Below are 26123 nucleotides of genomic sequence, written 5' to 3' on the forward strand. Positions count from 1 at the left end.
GGAGAGAAAAGCAACCCAAAAACAATTCTTCGTTCCTCTCCCTTTATGAAAGTGGGCATGACCAAAAACTCTTTCTAGGAAGAATTTATTGGATAGGCTAAAAGGTGGGTTGTGCAAGGACCTAAGAGCCGTAAGGGATTGAGACCCAAAACGGCACTCTGCTTTGCTGAGTGAACCCAACAAATAACCAGAACAGGGACTGAGGGGCAAATTATGGCTCTTGGTTGGTTACCATCGGCCACTAACAGGGTCACACTGCCTTTTGCAATAACTGTTGCCTCCAGGGGGGTTTCAAAGGCATCCCCATACAAAATGCACTGCAGTAATCCAATAAAAATAAAAGTGATGAGAGTGTGATCCCCATTGTGATTACGCTATGAAGAGGTTTTGGTTTTTTTGTTAAATTAAACAAGGGCATAAGAAGAGTTTAGAAATATTTCTAAAACAGGCCACTCCTCAATGAATTCTTCTGGCTAGGACTCTTTTAAGCGTGAATCACCACCATTACTGAAAAGCCCTGTGTAATAAAAGGATCAAACTTATGAGAAGATAAATATGGTTCTACGGCATTTACGGTGAAGTTTCATCAATAAAAGTAGGATAAAACCAACATATTTATGGTCTAGCTATCCACATTCTTCATAATTCTTAGCCGACAGACAATGCAATAAAAACACCGGGAGTTTTGCATCACATTACAAATAGTCCTCAACTTATGACCACAGTTGAGCCCAATATTCCTGTTGCTAAGCAAAACATTTTAAAGTGAATTTTGCCCCATTTTACAACCTTCCTTGCCACAGTTATTAAGTGAATCACTGCAGTAGTTCAGTTAGGAACACGGTTGCTAAGTGAACCAGGCTTCCCCATTGACTTTGCTTGTCAAAAGGGGGTTGCAAAATGGGATCACATGACACACACACACACACACATCGCAATTGTCATAAATATGGGTCATCGTAATCGTTGTAAATATGGGTCAGTTGCCAAGCATCCAAATTTTAATCACGTGACCATGGGAATGCTGCAATGGTTGTAAGCGTGAGGAGTGGTCATAAGTCACTTTTTTCACTGGCATTTTAACTTTGATGGGTCACTAGATGAACTGTTATAAGTCAAGGACTACCTGTACTTTGTCTTCTCAACAGCAATACATTTAATTGCACCTGGAAGACTCCTTCCACTTTTCTGTATAGACATATTGGTGAATTAAATTCCTTCTTTCCCTCAACAGTATCTCGGTGACTCTTCATTCATTTCCTAATATATATAAAAAAAGCTTGATATATGTCCCTAAACTACACCATTGTTTCTGCACTTTTGTAGTCATATATTGGAATTTAGTCACAGAAAAGCTTATTCTTGCCAACAAAAACAAGCAAGGAAAAAGGAGTTAGACGAAGAAAGGCCGTTCATGGTTATACAAACAACTTACAGGCCTACAGTCAAATCTGAACATGCTAAAAACATTTCCTTCATGAAAGAAACTTCAAATTCCTTGTTCAAGTTAAAGAGAATAACCTATTATAAATAAGAAAATTAATCCCTCAAAAGATCTTCAGAAGCACAATGTTCAATAATATTTTCTAGATAGAAAAAAAAACCCACATTGTTTTTCAAATGTCATTAATCTTAATCAACTTTAATATTCTTCTTTTTCTTCATCAACTACTGCCCATGTTTAAAACATAATCCCAGAAATACTGTTCTGCGATTAAATGTTAGTCTCCTTTGGTTTTTCCTCTTAAAAATAAATCAGACAGAGAGAGAGTAAAGAAAGGTATTCCTCAACCTTTTACAGGCATGACACCTTAACTGTGACTAACTATAATTCCAGTTAGCTAACCTGTTTATGCCAGACCATGAAACAACTCCCTCTGACTCATTTAAACTCCAGATGTAATACTCAGCTGCAGACACATTAACTTTTAACATTAACATAAAAGGTAACAGAGCATCAGAGAGAACAAAACCACTTCTCTACATTACTGAACATTATTGTTCAATCAGTGTTTTTAACAATCACCCTGAAATGTATAAAGTTCACCAGACATTTAAATAGTAATAGCATTTAGACTTATATACCACTTCACGGGGCTTTACAGCCCTTTCTAAGAGGTTTACAGAGTCAGCATATTGCTCCCAATAGTCTGGGTCCTCATTTTACCAACCTCGGAAGGAAAGAAGATTGAATCAATCTTGAGAGGTCAGGATCAAAAGAATTGAACTCCTGGCAATGTGGACAGAGCCTGCAGTACTGCATTATAACCACTGCTCCAGTACTTTTCTTAAATGAAACACACACAACAGCTGGCATGGCTTAAACAGATCTTCATACATATGAAATTTTAGATCTATGCCAAAATGCAAATTATATTAGAAAGGAAGGTTAATTTAGATATTAAACAGTATCTAAACCATGGGTATCCAACCTTTTGGTTTGCTTGGGTCACACTGAGTGAAGAGGAATTCTCTTCGGTTGCATAAATAGCAAATATCCTTTTAATTTTTTTAGTATTTTTCAATGTTCTTCTGGAGCTGCACTACTAGCTATCCAGGGCCAGATATGGCCTGCAGGCCACGGATTGGACATACCTGATTTGAACTATGTTTAACATCAATAGCTAAAAACAAGAGACAAAATGCTTTTTCAGCTGTACTTTTCCACCCCGAACCACCCCAACGAGGCCATCGAAGTGATGTCCCGGTGTGTGGAAGCCGTACGGATCTGGATGGATGACAACCGACTCAAGCTCAACCCCTCCAAGACGGAGTGGCTGTGGGTACCAGCCCCCCGGTTCAGCCAATTAATTCCATCATTGGCCATTGGGGGCATTCATCTTGCCCCCGTGGAGCGGGCGCGCAATTTGGGCGTCCTCCTGGATGCCCGGCTGTCCATGGATGACCATGTGACAGCCGTGGCAAGGGGGGCGTTCCACCAGGTTCGCCTGGTGCGCCAATTGCGCCCCCTACTGGACCGGGACGCCTTACGCACAGTCACTCATGCGCTGGTGACGTCTCGCTTGGACTACTGTAACGCTCTCTACATGGGGCTTCCCTTGAAATGCACCCGGAGGCTACAGTTGGTCCAGAACGCAGCCGCGCGGGTAATTATGGGGAGTACTAGGTACTCCCATGTGACACCGTTCCTGCGCGAGCTGCACTGGCTTCCTGTGGTCTATCGGGTGCGTTTCAAGGTTTTGATAACTATCTTTAAAGCGCTCCATGGCTTAGGACCTAGTTACTTGCGGGATCGTATTCTGCCCCATACATCCCTGCGACCAATTCGCTCACACAGAGAGGGCCTCCTCCAGGTGCCGTCCACTAGACAATGTCGTGGGGCGGCGCCTAGGAGTAGAGCCTTCTCTGTGGCGGGCCCAGCCCTGTGGAATGACCTCCCTCCGGATATTAGGATTACCTCTGACCTCCGCTCCTTCCGTATTAAGCTTAAGACCCACCTATTCCAAGCAGCTGGCCTGGCTCAACTTTGATCTAACCATATCGCTCCTGACGGGTTTTTAACTGGGTATTTTAATTATATTTAATTTCTAGGGGTTTTAATACTGTATTTTAATTGTTTTTATTTTTAGCCGACCTCCTCCTTGTGTATGTCTCAGTATATGTCTTTGTTATATGTTTGTTTTGTCCACATATTTATTTCGTATGTTTCATTGTACGCCGCCCCGAGTCCTTCGGGAGAGGGTGCGGCTAAGAAATAAATATATTATTATTATTATTATTATTATTATTATTATTATCTCTTTTCATCAGTTAAGAGAAGGCAAGCAGGCAAGTATCAATACCTGGGAAAGACAATTCAAAGGCTTAGTTAATAATAGTTTTGTGCCTATGTCACTTCCTTCAATAAAGTTAGGAGTCCCATCTTTTTATGAGCACTAGAAACTAGCTATCAGCAAAAGGAATTCACTGAGATTTTTTCACACAATATTTTATCTTGAACATTAGTTCCTAAAGAACATTAAAGAATAATAGAACATTCTATATTTACTTTGGTTATCACCAAACTGGAGTTATGTTCAGAAGCAAGAATGTGCAAGAGCTCTGTTAGATTAATATGTATTTTCTAACTATGCTCCAGCCTTACCTGGACATCCTGATATATTTGATGGAAGTTATTTCTTTGAAAACATCTACAGGATGCAAGAAGTTTTTTAATGATCAAAGTAGATTGAGAGTTTTTCCTTTCAAGTTCTACTGGAGGTTACTCTCTCATTTAGTCAATCAAGAGAACAGAATAAATATTGAAAACAGGGTTTTCAACATGTCAGAGTTTACTCTTGTACAAATATAGCACTGGATGCCTGAATCTGTACAAAGAGGATATTTTTTGTACCAGGGGAAATATCATTTATGATAACAAATTCTAATTATTTCGTTTGCACCTAAGGTTTTGGTTTTTAGATGTCTGCAACAAATGGCTACAAGAACATTTATGACTGTTTCACACAATATTTTTATTTATCTCTAAGGTGAAGCGGAACCATCGTTGATGTCAACTCAAAGAATAATATACAGTATACAAGTGGGAAGGCTGAGCACAATAGCAAACAGATGGTTCTTTAAGCCTAGTGATACTACGGAGACAACTTCTTCTGAGAACCTATACCCAAGGTAAACAAGGCAATTCCAAAGGAAGGAACATTTAAATTTTGAAGGCACGTTTCTATCCTTCAATTACAAGACTGCTTATCTATATGCCCTCCTTCTGATATAATCAAATCTGATTATATGAATCAGTGATTATAAGAGTTCGTGTTATACAGGTAGTTAACTACTTTGTTCAGTGACCACTCAAAGTTACAACAATGTTGAAGAAGCAAATTTATGACCAGTGCTTGAACTTACAGCCATCACAGCATCCCCGTCATATGACCACAGTTCAAGCATTTTGCAACTGGCACGCATTTCCAACAATCACAGCACCCTGCAGTCATGTGATCACCATTTATCATCTTCACAGCTGGCTCCCAACAAGCAAAGTCAACGGGAAAGCCAACAATTTGCAAGTTGGTTCACATTTTGGGTTTAATAACTGCCAGAAAATCACCTGATAACCACTGCAGAGAACTGACTTCATAAGGTAGGTATGATCATGTGATGTTTCACTTAACAACCTTATATCTTAGCAACAACAGTTGCAAACCCTAGGGGAAGTTGTTAAGTGAAGACTGCCTATAATATTCTTTTGCATACTTGTATAAATGACTTAGACAAGGGAATAGAAGGATGTTCATCAAATTTGCATGTGATACAAAGTTGGGATAGACTACTTAAGACCTCAGAAGACTGGCTCAAGATTCAAAAGGATCTTGGTAAGACTTAAACATTGGACCCGATCCAACAAAATGCCATTCAATAGTGAGAAAAAAAAGGTTCAGCACTTTATGCAGGAAAAATCAGACGCACAGGTATAATATAGGTGGTTTGGCAGTATATTACTGAAAAGGCTCTTGGTTTCCTGGCAGACCACAAATTAAGCATAAGCCAGCACTGCATTGCAGCTGCCAAAAGAACCAATGCAATCTTGGATTGAATCAACAGACATGCAATATTGAGATCAGAGGAAGTGATAGCTCTAGTTTAGATTGTGCTGGTCAGATTGCATCTGGAATATTGCAATTACAAGGAGGAAACTGAAGACCTGGAAGGTGTACAGAGAAAAGCAACAAAGAAAGTGAGGGCTTTAAAGGAAAGTCTTATGAAAAGTTTTTTAAAAAAAAACCTGGGCATTTTCAGCCCGTGAAAGCTGAAGGAAGACATACAACAGTCTTCCCAAACTGGAAGGGCCATCATAGAGGCTATGGATTTATTATCTGTGGTATCCAAGGACAGAACAAGAATCACTAGCCTTTACGCAAGGAAAACCTTGAAATAAGGAGGAATCTCCTGACTTTGAGAATCATTACCATCAGAGGATCATCTTCAAATAAAGATAGTCAACCATTTGTCTTGGATGGTCTGACAATTCCTGCCCTGGCCAGGGAGTTGCACTAGAACAGGGGTGTCAAACTGGTGGCGCATGGGCCACGTGCATCACGTACAGGCCACGCCCACCCCAGCTCCATGAAAAAAAATGTTGAAATATGTCGCGTGCAGCAACATGACACCCCAAGTTTGACACCCGTGCACTGGAAGATCTCCGAAGTCCTTTACAATCCCATGCCTCTGTTCTTCTTGAGATGCATTATTGAAAATGTTTATGCTTCCAAATGTCATCTAAATATTAAGACAAAATAGAAAAGATGAACAATGAATGCATCCTTTTTCTCCCCTACAAAAATAGTGGATTCCAACAGAATAACTGTTAAGCTGTTCACTTTTTCTCCAATTTGGTGTTACACTTGGTTCTACGGTATTTTGTATTTTGCAATATACATTAGTGAATGTATGATAGTATTATTATAATTTGGATTCACAGAACAGATACTGGAATGCATTGGGAAGAGAGGAAATGTAAGTATTCAAAATGAAAAAAAAATCTTGGGGAAATGCCTGTTTAGTAAGACCAGGAATGTAAGGTTTACATAGGTATTTCTCTCTTACCCTGTAATTCTACCAGCAGTATGATAAAACCTGACACTGGAGGGAAGAGTCACTGAATATAACACTGACCAAATGTTAGTAACTGTTCACAAGAAAACACTCTTTTTGTTTTTTTTTCAAAATAGATCATGAAAGCTGATTTTGAGTGTTATGTCGTCATCACACACACACCGACAACACACATTCTTCTTCAGATTTCAAATATACTATCAGACACACACACACCACCTCCCACAATTCCATATTGACAACATTATTTCTAAGCTTTCACCTTTAGGGTGTTTAACATATTAAGGTTCTCGACTTACAATCATTCATTTAGTGACCACTTGTAGTTACAGCACTGAAAACAATGTCTTACAAGTGGTCCTTGCATTTACATGTTGCAGCATCCCAGGGTCACGTGACCAAAATCCAGGTGCTTTAACAACCAGCATGTGTTTATGATGGTTGAAATGTCCCGGGGGTTAAGTAAATGCCATTTGTGACCTTCTCAACTAGCTTCCAATAAGCAAAGTCAATAAGGAAATCTGGATTTGCTTAGTGACTTTGTGATCCACTAAACAACTAGAGTGACTCGCTCAACAACCATGGCAAAAAGGTTGTAAAACCAGGTGTGACTCATTTAACAACCGCATTGCTTAGCAATGGACATTTGGGATTCAATTGCCATAATAAGACTTACCTTTATTGATTACTAAATCAAAAGCATCACAATGAAAAAATATTATACCTAATAGAAAGAGAAAAAGAAATATTTTTTTCGAGTCTGTACCTGGTGTAATTCACACAAGCACTATGATGAAAACTAAGAAAGAATGCTGCTTTTTAGAAATTCTGCTTTAATAGCAGATTTACTTGCTTGATTTATGATCAAGCGATACATTTAATTTGAAACTGGAAAACATAAAAGACAGTCTTTAAATAAATCCCGGAAAATTACCAGGTACAATCACTTCAAACAAGTTAGACTCCTGGTGGTTTTATGGACATATCCATGCAGTTTTCCCTAGCAAGAATATGGAATGGTTTTTCAAGATTTTTTTTTTTACTTTCTAGTCTAGATGAAGCCCTGGTTTTCCTTTGGTAATTTCCCATTCAAATTATTTGCAAGCAGAAATGTTTACATCTAGAGTTCAGAGAAAACAGCATGGAATTTCTTCAACAAGATCTATAAGTTACAACCTTGAGCCAAATCATTGAGTCTCAGCCCAACTCAACTCACAGGGTCGGTGATGTGGGGAAAATAGGAGGAGAAAGTTACGTTGAATATGCTGACTACCTTGAGTTATTCATAAAAGTAATAAAAGTTGTATACCATTAAATAAAACATGAATTTGCATGAACTTATATAGGTAGTCCTTGACGTACGACTACAATTGAGCCCCAAATGTGTTGTTAAGCGAAACAATTGCTGAGTTTTGCTCCACTTTATGACCTTTCTTGCCATGCTGTTAAGTGAATCATTGCAGTTGTTAAGTTAGCAACAAGGCTGTTACATGAAAATGGCTTCCCCATTGACTTTACTTGTCAGGTGGTCTCAAAAGGGAAACACATGACCCCAGGACACTGCAAACATCATAAATATGAGGCAGTTGCTAGGTGTCTAATTTTTGTCATGTGACTGTTGAAATGCTGCAATGGTCATAGATGTGAAAAATGGTCAGAAGTCACTTTTTTCAGTACTGTTGTAACTTCGAGAGGTCATTAAATGAACATTATATCTTCAAACAAGGCTATTCTCTTATACCGATACTGATGAGCATCGGTATAAGACAGGGGTGTCCAAACTTGGGAACTTTAAGACTTGTGGACTTCAACTCCCAGAATTCCCCAGCCATAAACATGGCTGGCTGGGGAATTCTGGGAGTTGAAGTCCACAAGTCTTAAAGTTCCCAAGTTTGGACACCCCTGGTATAAGAGAATAGCCAGGTTTGAAGATCTACCGCTATTGATAACAAAGAAAAGGAAAAGAAAGGATTCAGAGATTGCAAGATGCTATTTAAATGTGATCTAAAAGAAACGGCAATATTATGTTGAACTCTATTCTGTCCCTAGTTGCTAATGCTTCACGAAGGAGGATTAATAATTTAAGAGTAAGTTCAAACTGCAAATAATATTTCTTTAAATATCATCAGTTCCTCAAACCAAGAATCTATAAGGAATTCTTAATTCCCCAACTAAGTTGCCCAACACTTGCTAAAAACAATAAATCAGTTCAAGGGTGAAAATAAAACAAAAAGTAGAGGTCTTTATGTCCAATATGATTCTGTGACCGGCACCACAATTGCAGAACTGATTTCTCACAACTCATTTTCAATAGACTGTTATTAGCACTGTAGTTTCCCCAACTTGATCCTGCGTCATGTGCTAGCGCTAGCCTATGAATTCTTATCACCTTTCAGTTACCAAACCTACTTGACTATTATGGAAACTGTATTTTTAGAGAAATCCTCAGCTTCATGCTCTCCAGACAGCTGTAGTCCAAGCTATCTGGAGAACATGAAGCTGAGGATTTCTTTAAAATACATATCTGAAGAATCAGCCAGTCTTCTTCTAGTTATTTGACTTAATTTTGATGGTTTCTAAATCCAAAGCTCTCTCCCTCTTTGTGTGTGTGTGTGTGTGTGTGTGTGTGTGCGTGTCACACATTAAACAAGTTTCAATTCCATGCAATAAATACTTTATCACACCCCGTGACTCTAAATAATTGTCTGCAACTGGCATGAAACATAAACAAAGAACCACAAAATGCATAAAGTGGTAATTCAGGCTTGGCATACTTTAGACCATATTGCTACGCTTCTTGTGTTATTTCAAGAGTGAGCTCAAACCTCAGCTTTACCGATCATTCATGAAGTTCTCACTGAGTACATATTCCTTAACTTTCACTATGCCTCATTCCTGAGGTTCTGACCTTGAGATGCTTTCGCTTCCTGAATTCCCTCCCTGCCCCCTTCCCTAGTAACACAAGCATTCCTTGGACAACTGGCATCCCACACACATTTTTCTCCCTTTGCTTTGCACCAGGAGCACTCCTTTATTTTTTATTAAAGCTGCCATTCCACAACATCTTTTACTTGCTTCTAGGTGAAGAATATTAAAAATTCCCATCCCCACCCATTCTCAAAGCCCCACAGCATTCTTCCCTTGACAATGAAATCCCGAGTACCTACAGCCACAAGGCCCCATTGAGTGAGGATGCCATGCTCTTACTGCTGTTAAGGAATGTATGAAAATGCAACCATCTAAGCCTGTAACTCCCTATTCCAGGGGTGTCCAAACTTGGGAACTTTAAGACTTGTGGACTTCATGGCCGGCTGGGGAATTCTGGGAGTTGAAGTCCACAAGTCTTAAAGTTCCCAAGTTTGGACACCCCTGCCCTATTCATTTCATAAACATCCCTGTTAACCCTTGCTTGCCATCCACTGGAAAGGCCAATTTACATTTGGCATCTCTGTAGGTGAGGGGTTTCGTTTTTGTGCCTTCAAATCAGCCTCTTGGCAACTTCTTGATTGAGTTCCTCCAGTTTTCCTGGCAAGGCTTTTTTAGAGATGGGTTTGCCACTGCATTCTTCCTCCTTGGGCTAAGGAGGACTGGCCCAAGGTCACCCAGCAGCCTTTGTCAAAACTAGAATTCTTGTCTCCCAGTTTTTAGCCTGGTACTGTACCAAACTGGCTGTCCTAGGTGAGTTAGTTAAGCCATTCTGAACCAGCATGGGTTTAATGGTTGAGAGTAATCAACCATTCCCCAACCACCCCTGTGGAGGGCTACCACCAGCATGGTATCTCATGTCAGTCAGCCCATGCAATTGTCCCTTCTTCTTATTTTGCAATTGTATCAGGGTGCTTCCTTTGAAGGAGAATAAGAGTTCAAAGGTAGCCTATTAACCTGGATCCAACTACAGCCAGTTTCTAAGGCCAGGCATAGGAAGAGAAGACTGCCCAGCAATTTGACCCTTAACCCAATCTCTCCCCAAAGAACCAGCCTCCCGTAATGAGTGGGTGCACAAACTGCGCTCTCTCTCTCTCAATATATAAATGTAGATAGATGATAGATAGATGATAGATAGATGATAGATAGATGATAGATAGATGATAGATAGATAGATAGATAGATGATAGATAGATGATAGATAGATAGATACATAGATAGATACATAGATAGATACATAGATATAGATACAGATATATTACATACATGGTGTAGGCCAGTCTCTCTCTCTAAATATATACATTTATATATATAAATACATGGCCTCTATATATACAAACACGGTGTCGACTTCTCTCTCTCAACATATGCATTTATGTGTGTGTGTGCATACATACACACACACACACATATACATACACTACATGGTTGTGGTCGGGAAATCGCAGTGGATGGCTGGCTCAGCGCGGCATGCAAACCGAGCTCGCCCTGGGGCTTAGCTTATCGATCGCCGCGGCCAGGAAGGCAGCTTAGTCGCTCCGAGCCCCGCCGCTGTCGGGGGGAGGCGGGGAGAGCCGGGCTGGAAGAGCTATTATTCTCCCCTTTCCCGGGGCTCTTTTGGGGGCAGAGGATCCCCACCAGGGGGAACCTGATCTTCTTCCTTTTGTCTTGGCTTGAAGCGGCTGCTGCGGCGGCGCCCCACGCCGTCCACCCGTCCTTCTCCCCTTGACCCGGGCTGGCCACTCACCCTTTATAATAAGCCTTGACGCGGACCTGATGGGCGCTGTCCCCTCCGGGGCCACCGAGGCTACCGATCCCGCCGCCGCTGCCTCCCAGGCCCGGGTGCGACATGCTAGTGCCGCCGCCGCTGCTGTTGCTGCCGCTCTCGCGCTGAGTCGGCATCGCCCCTCTGCCGTGCCTCGCCGCGCTTCGCCCGGCCCCGCCGGCCCGCCCGCCTGCCTCCCTGGCGGCCCCACCCCGGACCTGCAGAGGGGGGGGTCTGTACGTGAGTGCGTCCCACGCCCCCTCCCTCCCCAAAGCGACAGCTGCCGCTGTAACGGATGGCCGGCTCAGACCGCTCCGCCTTCCCCTCTTTTTTCTCCCCCTCCCCCTCCCTGCCACCACACCCTCCTCCGAGGTCGCGCGCTGGAGGCGAGCGTGCGCGCGCGGACAGGTAGTACGTCCCTTCGGCGAACGCGCCAAAGTCGCGGAGCGGAAGGGATGAGCAGGGGGAGGGGCCGAGTGCGGGCTGAGGAGTGAACCACTTTCGCTGGGGCGTAGGGGTGGTGGTGAAGCAAAGAACCGGGGGAAGAGGGGTGGCTTTAAGATCCTGTGGAGCCGGGAGGCCGCACGGAGGATACGTTGTTTTTCTTGAGTCCGAAGCATGCCAAATTCTTTCTCTCTAGGAAATAGGCTGAATGGCTTGTCAGCCTTTTTTGCAGTCCCCCCCCCTTTTTTCTGTCTGCGCACCTGACGAAGAGATCATAGAGAGGCGACTTTGGCATAGTACTATACTCAGGCTAGCATTGCTGAAAGCAAAAGACGGTAGAACACCGATGTCAAACTCGATCGCGTCACATGACGTATCGCGATGGGGTTTTTTTACCTTTGCGGAGCCGGGGTGGGCGTGGTCTGCGCGCGACGCATCCGGCCCGGGGGCCGCCAGTTCATTACAAGCGATTGGTGTGTAAAACTTTCGTGTATGTTATTGGGACACAAACTGGTATTTCTAAAGTGGGAATACTACAAATCGCAGGATGCGTAGAAGTCTTCAAACGATGGATCAGTGCACTGCAGAGGTTGTTAAAATGGGCATCGTTTTCTGGCTTGCATTTACAAGTACTCACATTTCTGTACTTCCATAATTTGAAAACTCCTTTAATATTTTTTTGCAGAAAAGTAATGCTACAGTATGGGTGGAACTGTAGAAGGGGCATGATCTTTAAAATGTGGGAGCGTGATTTATTGAAAAACAATTGCTGCTTCTGCGTGAGAACATGGATTTCATTCTTGGATTTTTTCATTTTCCGTTTAGTCATGGAATTGATGGAATTTAGACTCGTTTAGAGATCCAGATGTTGAAATCCACGTTATTCTTCCATTCTTGCTTCCATGTTTTGTTCATTAGTGGTGGGGGGAAGGAGAGAAAGAATGGTAGGTAGCACATTGGCTTTTAACATCATGGGGAGAAATCCTTCTGGCAGCCTCCTGCACTAAAGATTGTTGAATATGCTAGACTACTAGACTGAAATGGGATTAGATTGTTTAGTTCCATGTATTGTGGAAACTCGGCCATTATCTCAGCACATTGTATACACCAGTCTTATTAGCTTTAAATTACAATATGATATGAGCAAATTATGATATATATTGAAGCAGAGTAATATAGTTGGAAAAACCGTTTGCTTTACTAGTTGTTTGAGCCCAGTAATGAAAGTCTTGAAAAAATATTCAAATGCTGTGATGTAGCTGTATCTAAAATGATTAGAATAGCGTAGACAATAGTATTGCTTGTAATACTCTGTGAATGCAAAAGTTGGACTTTGAAGAGACAGACAAAAAGGACTGATGCTTTTGAACATTGATGTTGGAGAACATTCCTGAGACTGCCATAGACAGGAATAGTTTGCTAAAACAAATGAATCCAGACTTATTATTTGAGGAACAATTGGTCAGACTCAAAACAATCAGATTTTGGGAAGATCCAGATCTCTTGAGAAGTACATAATGATGGGTAAAGTTGAAGAAAAAAAAGAGGATGATCAGCAGCAAGATGAACTGCATTATAACAAATGAATGCACCATTTCAAGACATAAAAAGCCAGCATGCGGACACATCATCCTAGAGAAAAGTCTTATCTGTGTGATCCCTAAAACTTGACATCGACTTGACATAATTTTATTTTAAAGAAATAATTAAATTTTCATGACGCAGATTAGAGTGCATATACCAAGCTGTGTATCATCATCATATTTGTGATATCCTGACCTGCACTGACAGATTACCTTTCTCATTGGTTTTTTTTAAACATATGTTAATACTGGAGAGAGGATCAAATACATGATCACCCATTAGGCTGCCCTCTCTTTCCCCATTGATACTGAAACTACTGTCTTAAAAAAGTGGACAGCTATAAAAACCAAACCATTGGTGGGCAATAAAAGCTTTGTTTTTATTAAATGTGAGAAAATTTTATCCTTAGATACAATTCCTCAAGTGACAAATGTATATGTCTAGAGATAGCTGTGAGTTGCAGGAACCCCTTTATCTTTTGTAAAATATGTAACATTTCATCCTTTCCCACACAGCTTGTTTCTTTCTTAGGTTTGATCAAGGACTTTAGAATATTGTCCTATTGTATGATTGTTGAGCTTAGTTTTTGCACATCAAAGGAAATTGCTTTGGTTCCAAGCAAAACACGCTTTCCTAAACTTAATCCCTAAAATTCTACATAACAGCTGGACTAGGAACAGGAACATTTCAAGTCCATTGTTTTCCAATCTCAAAAACTTTTAAGATGTGTGAACTCAATTAATCTAAATAGAAATCATGTACAATGTAAATCTGAACAAAAACTGTAGTGTGCTTTAAAGAGCACTTAAGAGCCAGCTTGGTACAGTGCTTAAGTCATCAGAGTAAAATCCAGGAACCACCCCCCCCCTAGTCCTATTTTAGGCACAAAGCCACACTAGTGACCATGGGCCAGTCACTTTCTCTCAGCCCCAGAAAGAAAGAAATGGCAAATCGCTTCTGAAAAATATTACCCAAAACCTGCAAGGACTTGTGCAGACATCTGAACAGGAAAAACAAAACCCATAAGTAATTAAACTGTTTTTCATTAACCCCGTTGTCCTTTTTTTACCTAACACCTTGTTCTCCGGCTACAAGAAAAGCCCTATGCAGGATATTTTTATATCCTATATAATATATGCACAATACATACACACACGGCGGGGGGGGGAGGGAGACGGAGAGGAAGAGATACATACACAATAGATACAAACTCAAGGTAAACCACTCCAAACTCGATTGCAAAAATACGACTTCAGCAAGAGTGGTCAATGCCTGGAATGCACTACCTGACTCCATTGTTACAGCCTCAAACCCTCATAATTTTAACCTTAAACTATCTACTGTTGATCTCACCCCATTCCTAAGAGGTCAGTAGTGGCGTGCATGGGCGCACCAGCGTGCCTACTGTCCCCGTCCTACCGTCCCCATTTATTTGTCCTCATTTCCTGTGTTCTTATTCATGTTTATTCTTATTCCTGTTATCTTGTACGCGAGTGACAAAATAAAATAAAATCCCTTGTTATGGCCACCAGGATTTTTATTGAATCACCCCCCCCCCCCGTCTCCATTCACACAAAGGAATCACTCAGGCTGGAAGTGTGTCATACCCAAACCTAAAGCAGAGTTGGCTGGTCTGCGGTTCCCTGTCTCTTGTTGCAAACCTTTATGAAAGCTTTTTCCCCGTTTTTTGAAAAGCCATTGTTTATATGGCTTATCTTTAAGACCCCAGACAACCGCGGTTTATTCGTGGCTTCTTGAAACGTCCGAATCCAGCTGACTCGTGCCTTTGGAAGCCTCCCCCCCCCCAATCTTGCGGCAGAGGACCAAGATGGGACAAACACACGCGGGGAATTTTCCCTCATTCAAGCTTCCCAGGACCCCCAAGAGAGTCGGGGTGGGTGGACAATCTCCATCCAGTTTTGCCGTCATCTGGAAGAAGGACGAGCCTAAGCGGGCTGCAAAAACAACCCCCTCCCAGAAATCGGGAAGAATTCGGGACCAGGACACGGGAACGGCCCATTCACACGCGATTCCTCCCCTCAGACGTGTCGAGCGCAACCTCCCGGCCGCGAGGCGCGTGCGCGCTGCCTCCCTGTGAGGGAGGCGAGAACATGGCGAAAGCGGAGTGAAGGGTTCGTAACGCCGAAGCGGGTGCGTTTCTCTTTCGCGCGCGGGGAGCGAGCGGCCCTGCCGACGCGGGAGGGGCTCCTGGCCGGCGGGGAGAGTGGGCTGGCGCAAAGCGATCACACGACGCGTGCGGGGTCGCGGGGATGGCGGGAACCGGGCAGAGGAAAAGCCTGCTGGGCCCCGGGCTTCTCTCGCCTCTTTCCCCAACCCGGCGCCCTCCGGAGGTGCGCGCGCACTCCCTGCTTCTGCGGGCTCGGGAGTTGTTACCCAGGTGCCGGTCTGGAGAAGGTTGCGTTGGCTCAGCCTTGCGTGAAGGGTGAACCGTAAAGCACCCACGTAGAGAGAGAGAGCCGCGTATTCCCCACTCCCCTCACCCCTTGTGGGGCTCAATCTCCTTTCTTAAAAGGCGCTGACAACCCCTCCGTGCTGTGCAAAGTCTAATATTGGGGGCCAGCAATGAAGGTTGCCCCGTGTTTGAACAGCCCCCATGGGCAATGCTTTTAGCTAAGCAAAGCAGGATGTCCTGGAAGAGAAAGAGGAAATCCTGCGCACACCTAGGTGCAACCCTTTCACCTGACTTGCTTGATGGATGGATTTTATTCCTTTCCCTGGAATCAGAATGAAGTGTTGGTTAAAATTCGAAATTCGTGTCGGGCTCCTTCTCTAGATCCCACTGATGTTAAAGTAGCAGCTGTTAAAATTTACATTTGCTGTGCTGGTCTTGGAGTGAAATTGTGCACTTGCTGGTTTTTCTACAATCCCATTAGGTTTAAATTACTATTGGTGTAACGTGAACGGCAAAGAATCTTGTGGCATCCGAAATACCATTGTTATTATTGTTAAGGTAAAGGTAAAGGTTCCCCTTGCACATATGTGCTAGTTGTTTCCAACTCTAGGGGGCGGTGCTCATCTCCATTTCAAAACGGAAGAGCCAGCGCTGTCTCTGTGGTCATGTGGCCAGCATGACTAAATGCCGAAGGCGCATGGAGCACTGTTGCCTTCCCACCTATTTTTCTACTTACATTTTTACATGTTTTCGAACTGCTAGGTTGGCAGAAGTTGGGACAAGAAACGGGAGCTCACTCCATTACATGGCGCTAGGGATTCAAACTGCCAACCTTTCTGATCAACAAGCTCAATGTCTTAGCCACTGTGCCCCATTTTACTATTATTTATTAATTAATTAATTAATTAATACCTATTACTTTTAACATTTAGTATTAATTTAAAATTAGTATTAATTTGGTATTAATTAATTAATACCTATTGCTGTTACTGTTTGTTAAATTTGTAGGCTGCTGATTCTCACTATCTGAATAACACACATCTTTTAAGATGCCACAATGCTAGATTATGCTATATTTCATGAACTCGACATACCTACTCCTCCTCAGTGATTTTAATAATATTTGCTCCCACGTAAAGTAAAGTCCAGTGTTTCTTGATCCTGGCACCTTGAAGATGTGTGGAACTTCAGTTCCCAGAATTCCCTAGCCAGCCAAGATGACGATGTCACAAGTTTTTGAGATGATAGGGGTCAGCAGCCTTCAGTTTTAGAGCTGAAGTCCGCATATCTTCAAGCTGCCAAAGTTGAGACATTACCAGTATAAAGAATGCTGATAGAGAAGCCCACTACTGTATTTCTGGATTGCAAAATTTTGCATGGCCACTAAATGAGGGGAGAGAGAGTTTTGCAGAACAGATATGATCTGCTAACAGCAGATAACCTGCAATGCTTCTGCTATTGGACTTAATTTCCTGCCATGCCTGATCATTTGATATGGCTAGGCTGGTAGAATTTGGAGTCTTGCATTATCATCTGGATGGCTGGATGATGCTAGTCTTGTATAGGCTTGCAACCTAATACAGATTCTTTAAAAATTACAACTTCATTTCCCGTCTATAATGTGGGTGATATACTTTTTACTCAAAGGGTTTCAGTAAGGATAGGTGAAGTGTTTCTGAACCCTTCAAAATATCCAAATGCTAAATATGACTATATAAAAATGACTAGGTGGCAGTTAAAAAATGATAATGATAACAACAGGTATCTCAATTGTTTTAACAACAGCTGCTAATTTTTACAATTCACAAGCATGTGCCCATCTGCAATGCTTGTTGCATTTTCTCTAAAATGTTATGAAAGAACAGTTTTTTTAAATTTCATAAGGGTTATCTGAAAGTATATGTGATTTATAGCATTCCTGTTTCAGGTAGCTAGTTACATGTTCATTTTGCATAGTACAACACACAGGAGAAATGGATCAGCTAAACATTGATGATGTATAGGTCAGCGTGATGCAGATACGATTGTTAGTCTTATATAGTAATCCCATGCAAACTTCTTTGAAAGTAAGCAATATTAAACACAGCGGGATTTAATTCTGAGTGCATTTGCATATTTTGTGCTATTAAACTTGGAGGTCTGAGTTCAAATTACATCTCAAACGTACATTTTAATTAATTTGCTAAATTTGGACCACTTGTTTTCGTTCCCTCGAAAATAAAGCACTACCTGTCCAGTCTTTGAGTATGGTTTGTTCCCAAAGCAAAATGTACTTGCTATTTAAATTGTACTGATATATCTGGCAGCCCTCTGCATCAGCTGTGCAAAATTTTCAGGGGCACCTTAATAGAAGACAAAAGCATAAATAGTATGCTTGGCAACAGCAGAGCATCTACAACATGTACATCTATTTAAAAGAAAAGAAACGTCACCGTTTCACTCCTAAAATAGTCACTCTTTATTTTTTAAATGATACCTGCAACTGTATTTTGAAATAAACTGTTATTCTGGTTCTCTAGTATGAAACTTCAGGCATGAGATTTGGACTTGCGTTATTGAATGTTGTGGAATTTGGTCTTGCTTCTATGTAGAATCCTAACAACACGTGTGTTTCCTTTAGGAGGTAGAAGAAAATGGTATTCATTTGATGATGTTTTTTTTTAAATACTTTGTTCAGAGGCAAAAGCATTCCACAACTATGGAGAATGAATCAAGCACAACAACTTCTTCTACAGGCACAACAACCATCGCTACTACATCTTCCCCCTCCCGTACACAACCACCCCAGATATCGGTCTACAGTGGCTCAGATCGACATGCTGTGCAGGTATTTAACCAAGGAAACACTGTTAATATGTATTGCAATTGAAAATCATTGCTAAAAAGATTTTGATTAAATGCAGCTTCTATGATTTCAATAATAACTCTTGACCAGACCTTCCTCCTGACTGTTTCTCTTGTTTTCCTTTGCAACCAGTGTAGAGTTCTGGATAGATTAAATGCTTGCAAATTGTTTTGGGAAATGGGCAGTATTAAGAATATTTGTGTTGTGATCCATAGCAATCTAGGAACTGTTAATTCATTTACTTAAAAGCATAGACCAAATGAAGTTCTCTGCTATCCTTTGTTGGAGTCAGCATCATTTCTGAAATTAGCAGCAGGGGCAACTATAGAGAGAAGTGAGTTACGGTAATTAAAAAAAAAGATAGTGACTTTGAATACACATGCAAAATAGGGTAGGGTTTCTATTAGATGGTTGTGGCCATTGCCTTCACTTTTTTGACTCTGTCGATGCCTCTATTTATAGGGAAAATAAAGAATAATTAGCCTAGCTTTTAAAAACCTCATCCTGCCTGTATGTACCCTTTCATCCTTTTCTATCACATTCTTTCTTTCTCTTTTTTAATGTTCTTCTTCTATCTCAGTGCTTCTCTTCTTGATTCTTGGTTCCTTCCAGGGTCATTCTAAACACTGATTTATCTTTGATCCTAATTTTGCTACTGGTAGTTTATTTGGTTCATATAGAATTAAAGATTTTGAAAGTTATTTAATACAGTTCATTTCCATTTGGCAAGTAAATGCTTGATCGTTACAGAACTGTGGTATTGTGTGGAATGTTAGTAAAACAGCCTTTGCAACCCGATATCTTCCAGGTGGGTTAGATCTTGAATTCTTAGCCAGGATAGCCTGAGGCTAAAAATTCTTGGAATGGCAACTCCCATGACTTAGTCATGAGGAGAGGGGGGGGGGGGCTATTTAAAATAGGCAGTTTCAATTATTTGAGAGAAACCATTTTTATGAAAGTTCAGCTGAGGGCACTGGCACCAAGAATTTGGCCCTTGTTGAGCAGTGGAGCTAATATTTTATGTGAACTGAACTGCCCAAAATCTCAAATGGCAATTTTTTTGCCATTTCAGATGCTGAAGCTCCTTGAAAGCCTGGGGGTGGGTTAAATTCCTATTTAGCAGGAATTCCCACCAATCCTCGCTTCCCAATCATTTGACATTCCCCAACCCCTAGACCTGTCTGTTTTTCAGACTTGCTGCCTGGGGAATTCTAGGAGTTGAAACCCTCACTTCTTAAAGTTGCCAAGTTTGAAAAACACAGTCCTAGAAACATCAGGCAAGCCACCGTTGTGTTGTGGTAACCCTGCACAGATTTGGGGGATTCTACTTGGCCAATGATAAGTCAGGCCACAGGGGAAGGACATAGAGCCTTCCAAAGAGAGATTGACTTTGGCATTCCATCGATGGTCCTGGAAGGAGCATGTTTGGATGTAAGTAAAACACTTGGGACGCGGTGGCTCAGTGGCTAAGACGTTGAGCTTGTCGATCAGAAAGGTCGGCAGTTTGATGGTTCAAATCCCTAATGCCGCGTAATGGAGTGAGCTCCCGTTACTTGTCCCAGCTTCTGCCAACCTAGCAGTTTGAAAGCATGTAAAAATACAAGTAGAAAAATAGGGACCACCTTTGGTGGGAAAGTAACAGCGTTCCATGCACCTTTGGCATTTAGTCATGCTGGCCACATGGCCACGGAGTCGTCTTTGGACAGCGCTGGCTCTTCGGCTTTGAAACGGAGATGAGTATCACCCCCTAGAGTCGGGAACGACTTGCATATATGTGCAAGAAGAACCTTTACCTTTACCTAAAACAGATATAGAATAGAATAATATTCTTATTGGCCAAGTGTGTTTGGACACACAAGAAATTTTTCTCTGGTGCATAACATCTCAGTGTACATACAAACAACAAAGTAATGGGTCATAGATTGTCAATCATCGTTGCAATCATTAATCATAAGAGACAAACAACTAGCGATAAATCATAAAACACCAATAGGAACAGATAGTAGGAAAGATGAGAAATGAAAAGGTGAGAAAGATGAGAAGGAAATTGCAACAGCCTACTACATGGGTAAATATCCTTGGCCCTGAATTGGAGCTGTGGAAATTAGGTGTTCAGCAGAGTGATGGCACCAGGGGGGTGGGGAGACTGTCTTTGTGTCTTACTTGTTTTGACATGCAATGCCCAATAGCAGTGTCCTGAGAGGGAGAAGTTGAAACAGTTCGTGACAAGGATATGAAGGGTCTGTAGATATTTTTTCAGCCCTCTTCCTGGTTTGTGCAGCGAACACAGTCAGTGTAGTTGGTTAACTTTAAGCATTGGCATCTGATAGGGTAGTCCAGACTAAGACAACATGTATTTGGCCTTGTGGCATGGTGAGCACACAATGACACCCCACTTGCCTTGGACTGATATCTTGTCAGGCTGAGCCCTAACACAACAGTTGGACAATTCAGTTCTTTAATTGTTTAAACCTACTGTAGCGGATAGAATTTTGTCAGACTAATTACCGCTCCCAGCCTAACAGATACATCCGGAGAGATTCTAGAGAGTGGCTGTTCTATTCTATTCTCTTCCTCTCTTTCCTATCTAGACTATGCTGCCTCTTGTCTCCCTTCCCTTTCTGGAATGTGCTTCCTTCTTCCTGTGAGAAATTGCCATTTCACTGTCATTTATCACCCCAACTCCCCTTCCATGGATCCCACCTCTCACATGTCTTCCATATATTCTGATGCTGGACATGGAGGCCTGTGATCATAGAACTAGCAGTGAACTGAGTGGCCAGATGAATTATGTGGGTTGCTCAGGGGATCTAAAAAGTTCCTGGTTACAAAGGCAGTGATGCAGTTTCTTAGAAGTGCAGGCTATACTAATGCTTAAATGGCTGTTATGACAGGACTGATCTTTCTCCATCTCTTGTTCTTGCCATGGTTACCGCTACTCAAAACCCCACAGGTATGAATTTCTATTAATAAATAAGAATTATAATACTAACAATGAAATGACAAGGGATATAGTTAACTATGTATGTATGTATGTATGTATGTATGTATGTATGTATGTATGTATGTATATGTACTGGCTCAATAAAAGGAATTGGGATACAAATAGTAAACAGAGACTTGGAAAAGAGGATTAGAAATTTTGTTATCAATCATAATTAATTCTTACTTCGAACATGTTATAAAGATGTAATGTTATTGGATGATATTAGAAATAATTAATGAAATGTCATCATGTGGTTGTGTTTTCAATTTTGGATTATTTCATGCAAAAGGACGTTAAAACAATTATAGTCAAATGAGCATTGTGGGATGTTGATAGTAAGATATATCAAGATTTTTGATTTAAAATATACAATGTGATATGAACTATAAGTCATGACTGTGGAAGAGATGCAGGAAAGTTATTTGTAACCAATCGTCACACTTCTACAATATGTAATGAAAGATGATATTTGTGTGTGTGTGTTGTGTTTGTCTCTTTAACCAAAAATAAAAAAAAAATCTTTTCAAAAAAAAAACCCCACAGGTCATTCAGCAGGCCTTGCATCGCCCCCCCAGCTCAGCTGCACAATACCTTCAGCAGATGTATGCAGCGCAGCAGCAGCATCTAATGTTACAAACTGCAGCTTTACAACAGCAACATTTGAGCAGTACCCCGTTCCAGAGCTTGGCCAACGTTCCACAGGTAAGACTGGGGTAGATTAGAAAATAAAGATCACGAAGTTGACCATTATTATTACTATTATGATACTTTATTCATGAAACATGAAACTGAACATTCAAAAATGCATCACAAATACCATTGACTGGTGCTAATGGTTGATACGGGTTGCTGCCAGCTTCCTAGGTCTCAACCGAGTACCTTCTTAAAATATACGATGTTTCAAGTACTATTATTACTATTAATATATATTATATATGATATAATATATGTATAATAAATAGTAACAAAATATTATTACCGTATTTTTCAGAGTATAAGACGCACCTTTTTTCCTCAAAAAAGAGGCTGAAAATCTGGGTGCGTCTTATACATCGAATAAAGGATTTTTTACCACCTCAAGCCCCGCCCCTTCACCAAAATGGCCCTGCATACCCTTATGAAGGCTTTCAGAGAGCTCCTGGGGACTGGGGAGGGTAGAAATGAGCAAAAAATGGGCCGTTCCCCCCACCCCCCCAGCAGCACTCTATAAGCCTCCATAAGGGTATGCATGCAATTTTTTTGACAAAAAACGGGCCGTTTTTTGCTAGTTTTAGACCACCACCCCGGAGCACTCTGCAAGCCCCCCCAATGCTATTCATGCCTTTTATTTTTAAAAAGGGGGCATTTTCGCAAAAAACGTGCCCTTTTTCGGAGGTTTGCAGAGTGCAAAAACTTTTTTTTTCCCTTTTGGGAAACTCTTTAACTGATGAGAATTACATTGGTCAAGTGCTGTGCCAGCAGAAACAAAGCCTTAAGGTTTGTCAGTGTTTTCCTTCTCCAGCACATGGATAAATACACCTGGAAACATCTACTTACCTACCTACTCTCTCTCTCCCTACCAACCTACTGTATTTCTCTCTCTCTATCCCTCTTATCTACCTACCTACTCTCTCTCTCTCCCTACCTATCTACTGTATTTCTCTCTCTCTTTTTCTATTTCTCTCTCTCTATCCCTCTACCTACCTACCTACACACACTCTCTCTCTCCCTATCTACCTTCTGTATTTCTCTCTCTCTCTTTCTATTTCTCTCTCTCTATCCCTCTACCTACCTACCTACACTCTCTCACTCTCTCCCTATCTACCTACTGTATTTCTCTCTCTTTATCCCTCTTATCTACCTACCTACTTTCTCTCCCTACCTATCTACTGTATTTCTCTCTCTTTCTATTTCTCTCCCTCTATCCCTCTACCTACCTATCTACACTCCCTCTCTCTCCCTACCTACCTACTGTATTTCTCTCTCTTTCTATTTCTCTCTCTCTATCCCTCTACCTACCTACATACACACACACTCTCTCTCCCTATCTACCTACTGTATTTCTCTCTCTTTATCCCTCTTATCTACCTACCTACTCTCTCCCCCTACCTATCTACTGTATTTCTCTCTATTTCTCTCTCTCTATCCCTCTACCTATCTACCTACCTACTGTATATTTCTTTTTCTCTCTCCCCCTTTATCCCTCTTATCTGCCTACCTACTTTTTAAAAAAATTGCCTCATCAAAACCTGGTGTGTCTTATACTCCGAAAAATATGGTATATACTTTATTCATTAAACATGAAACTCAGCCAACTGAACATTCAAAAATGCATTACAAATACCATTGACTGGTGCTAATGGTTGATACGGGTTGCTGCCAGCGTCCTAGGTATCAACCAGGTACCTTCTTAAGATGTACGATGTTCCGAGTAGCACAGTTTTTTGCAGTTCCGCTGGTGTTATTGCAGGAAGCTGCAATTTGTTGATGTATGTCGTAAAATTCTTGGACATGGTGCCAAGTGCCACGATGACAGTGAATATCACTGTTACATGCTTCATCCATAGCCATGTAATTTTGATGGCCAGATCGCGATATTTCATGATTTTTTCTAGTTCTTTTTCTTCGACTCTGGCATCTCCAGGAACAGCGATATCAATAAAGTGTACACTTCGGCTTCTTGTTGTTGTTGTTGTTGTTGTTGTTGTTGTTGTTGTTGTTATTATTATTATTATTATTATTATTATTATTATTATACGATTGTATCACAGCGGCCAGTTGATTCGCCGGGTTTGGCATTGATTACTAGTCAGGCCCCACCCAGGGGCCTAGGATGTCGTAGCGTATTTTCGTAATATACGTGCAGATCCAAGCAGTGCAGCTTTTTGCATTTGACTGATGGTGATTTTGTCAAGTTTTAACTGTTTTAAATGTAATTCCAGTGCTTTTGGAATAGCACCCAGTGTGCCAATTACCACTGGAATTACCACTGCTGGTTTGTGCCATAATCGTTGAATTTCGATTTTTAAGTCCTGGTATTTTGCGATTTTTTCATATTCCTTCTCGGCAACCCTGCTATCACCTGGTATTGCGATGTCTATTATTGTAACCTTATTTTTCTCAACCAGTGTGATGTCTGGTGTATTATGCGCCAGTATTTTATCCATTTGTATGCGAAAATCCCACAAGATCTTGACCATCTGACCCTCGACGACTTTTTCAGGCTTATGTTCCCACCAGTTTGTTGCTGTTTTAATATTATAATTTTTGCACAAATTCCAGTGGATCATTTGTGCCACTGAATTGTGCCGCATTTTATAGTCAGTCTGCGTGATTTTTTTACAGCAGCTGAGTATGTGGTCAACAGTTTCATCAGCCTCTTTGCAAAGTCTACATTTGGCATCATCAGAGGATTTTTCAATTTTGGCCTTAATGGCATTTGTGCGGATAGCTTGTTCATTATTATTATTATTATTATTATTATTATTATTATTATTATTATTATTATTATTATTTGATAACCTAGGATGCTGGCAGCAACCCATATCCACCATCAGTGCCAGTCAACATTTGTGATACATTTTTAAATGTTCAGTTGACTGAGTTTCATGTTTAATGAATAAAAGATTAACAACAACAACAACAATAAATAACAATAACAATAAAAACAATAAAAACCAGAAGGGGGTGTGGTTCAGATGGCTGATGCCTGAAGGTATGCTGATATTCTGGGAGGAGACAAGAGTTAGAATCAACACACCCATAGAGGCGCAGGCCTTTATGGAAAAAAACAAAGCACACCTAGAAAAATCAGATGACCCTACAACAGACATGCAGGACATGGGAGGGGCCGGAGCTCGGTCGGCGGGGGGAGATGGGGCAATACCAAGAAAGCTCAGATCACAAAAATGAACAAGAAAATCCTTTTGACATAAACTGATCGAAATTACCAATTGAATTAATATGCTGACTATATACTACTATGTATTAATGACTTTTGTTTAGATGTATATTATGAGTATGGAGGGAGGGGGCACCTACCGCACTTCGCAACTGCCAAAATTTGTATACCTTTTCCACTACCTTTTTCCCTGTAAATTTCTAAAAAAACCAATAAAACTTTGTTCAAAAACAAACAAACAATAAAAACAATAAAAAACAGTGATACCCATTGTCATCGGACATTGGTACCATGTCCAAGAATTTTATAAAACATATCAAGAAATTGTAGCTTCCTGCAATATCACCAGCGGAACTGCAAAAAACTGTGCTACTTGGAACATCGTATATCTTAAGAAGGTACCTGGTTGATTGATACCTAGGATGCTGGCAGCAACCTGTATCAACCATTAGCACCAGTCAATGGTATTTGCGACACAGCTTTAAATGTTCAGTTGACTGAGTTTCATGTTTAATAAATAAAAGAAATAATAATAATAATAATAATAATAATAATAATAATAATAATAATAATAATAATAATAATAATAATAATACATCAAGAAATTACAGATTCCTGCAAAAACATCAGCGGAACTGTAAAAAAACCGTGCTACTCAGAATATCATGCATTTTAAGAAGATACTTGGTCGATAGCTAGGACGCTGGC

At 40.9% G+C, this 26123-nt stretch overlaps 2 protein-coding genes across 11 annotated transcripts in view; one reads left to right on the forward strand and one right to left on the reverse strand.

The window, feature by feature from the left end:
• The window catches only part of PRKCI (protein kinase C iota), a 45544-nt gene extending 33981 nt beyond the window's left edge, over positions 1-11563 (reverse strand). Inside the window, exon 1 of the mRNA XM_081955585.1 lies at positions 11246-11563. Coding sequence (XP_081811711.1) covers positions 11246-11400 — 155 coding nt within the window. The 5' untranslated portion in view covers positions 11401-11563. The remainder of the gene's footprint in view (positions 1-11245) is intronic.
• Positions 11564-15316: 3753 nt separating this feature from the next.
• The window catches only part of PHC3 (polyhomeotic homolog 3), a 395745-nt gene continuing 384938 nt past the window's right edge, over positions 15317-26123 (forward strand). For 7 of the 10 annotated variants that reach the window (XR_014175581.1, XR_014175582.1, XR_014175583.1 and 4 more), the window contains exons 1-3: positions 15355-15442; positions 18382-18531; positions 22079-22237. Coding sequence is in view for 7 of the 10 variants with exons in the window: in XM_081955580.1 (XP_081811706.1) it covers positions 18403-18531; positions 22079-22237 (288 nt within the window). In the remaining 3 variants the exon portion in view is untranslated. Of the gene's footprint in view, positions 15443-18381; positions 18532-22078; positions 22238-26123 lie in introns of all 10 variants that reach the window. The other 3 variants (XM_081955583.1, XM_081955577.1, XM_081955578.1) reach the window with 3 other exon arrangements.

The sequence above is a fragment of the Natrix helvetica genome (assembly GCF_964273705.1).
Source record: "Natrix helvetica genome assembly, chromosome: 5".
Classification (NCBI taxonomy): domain Eukaryota; kingdom Metazoa; phylum Chordata; class Lepidosauria; order Squamata; family Natricidae; genus Natrix; species Natrix helvetica.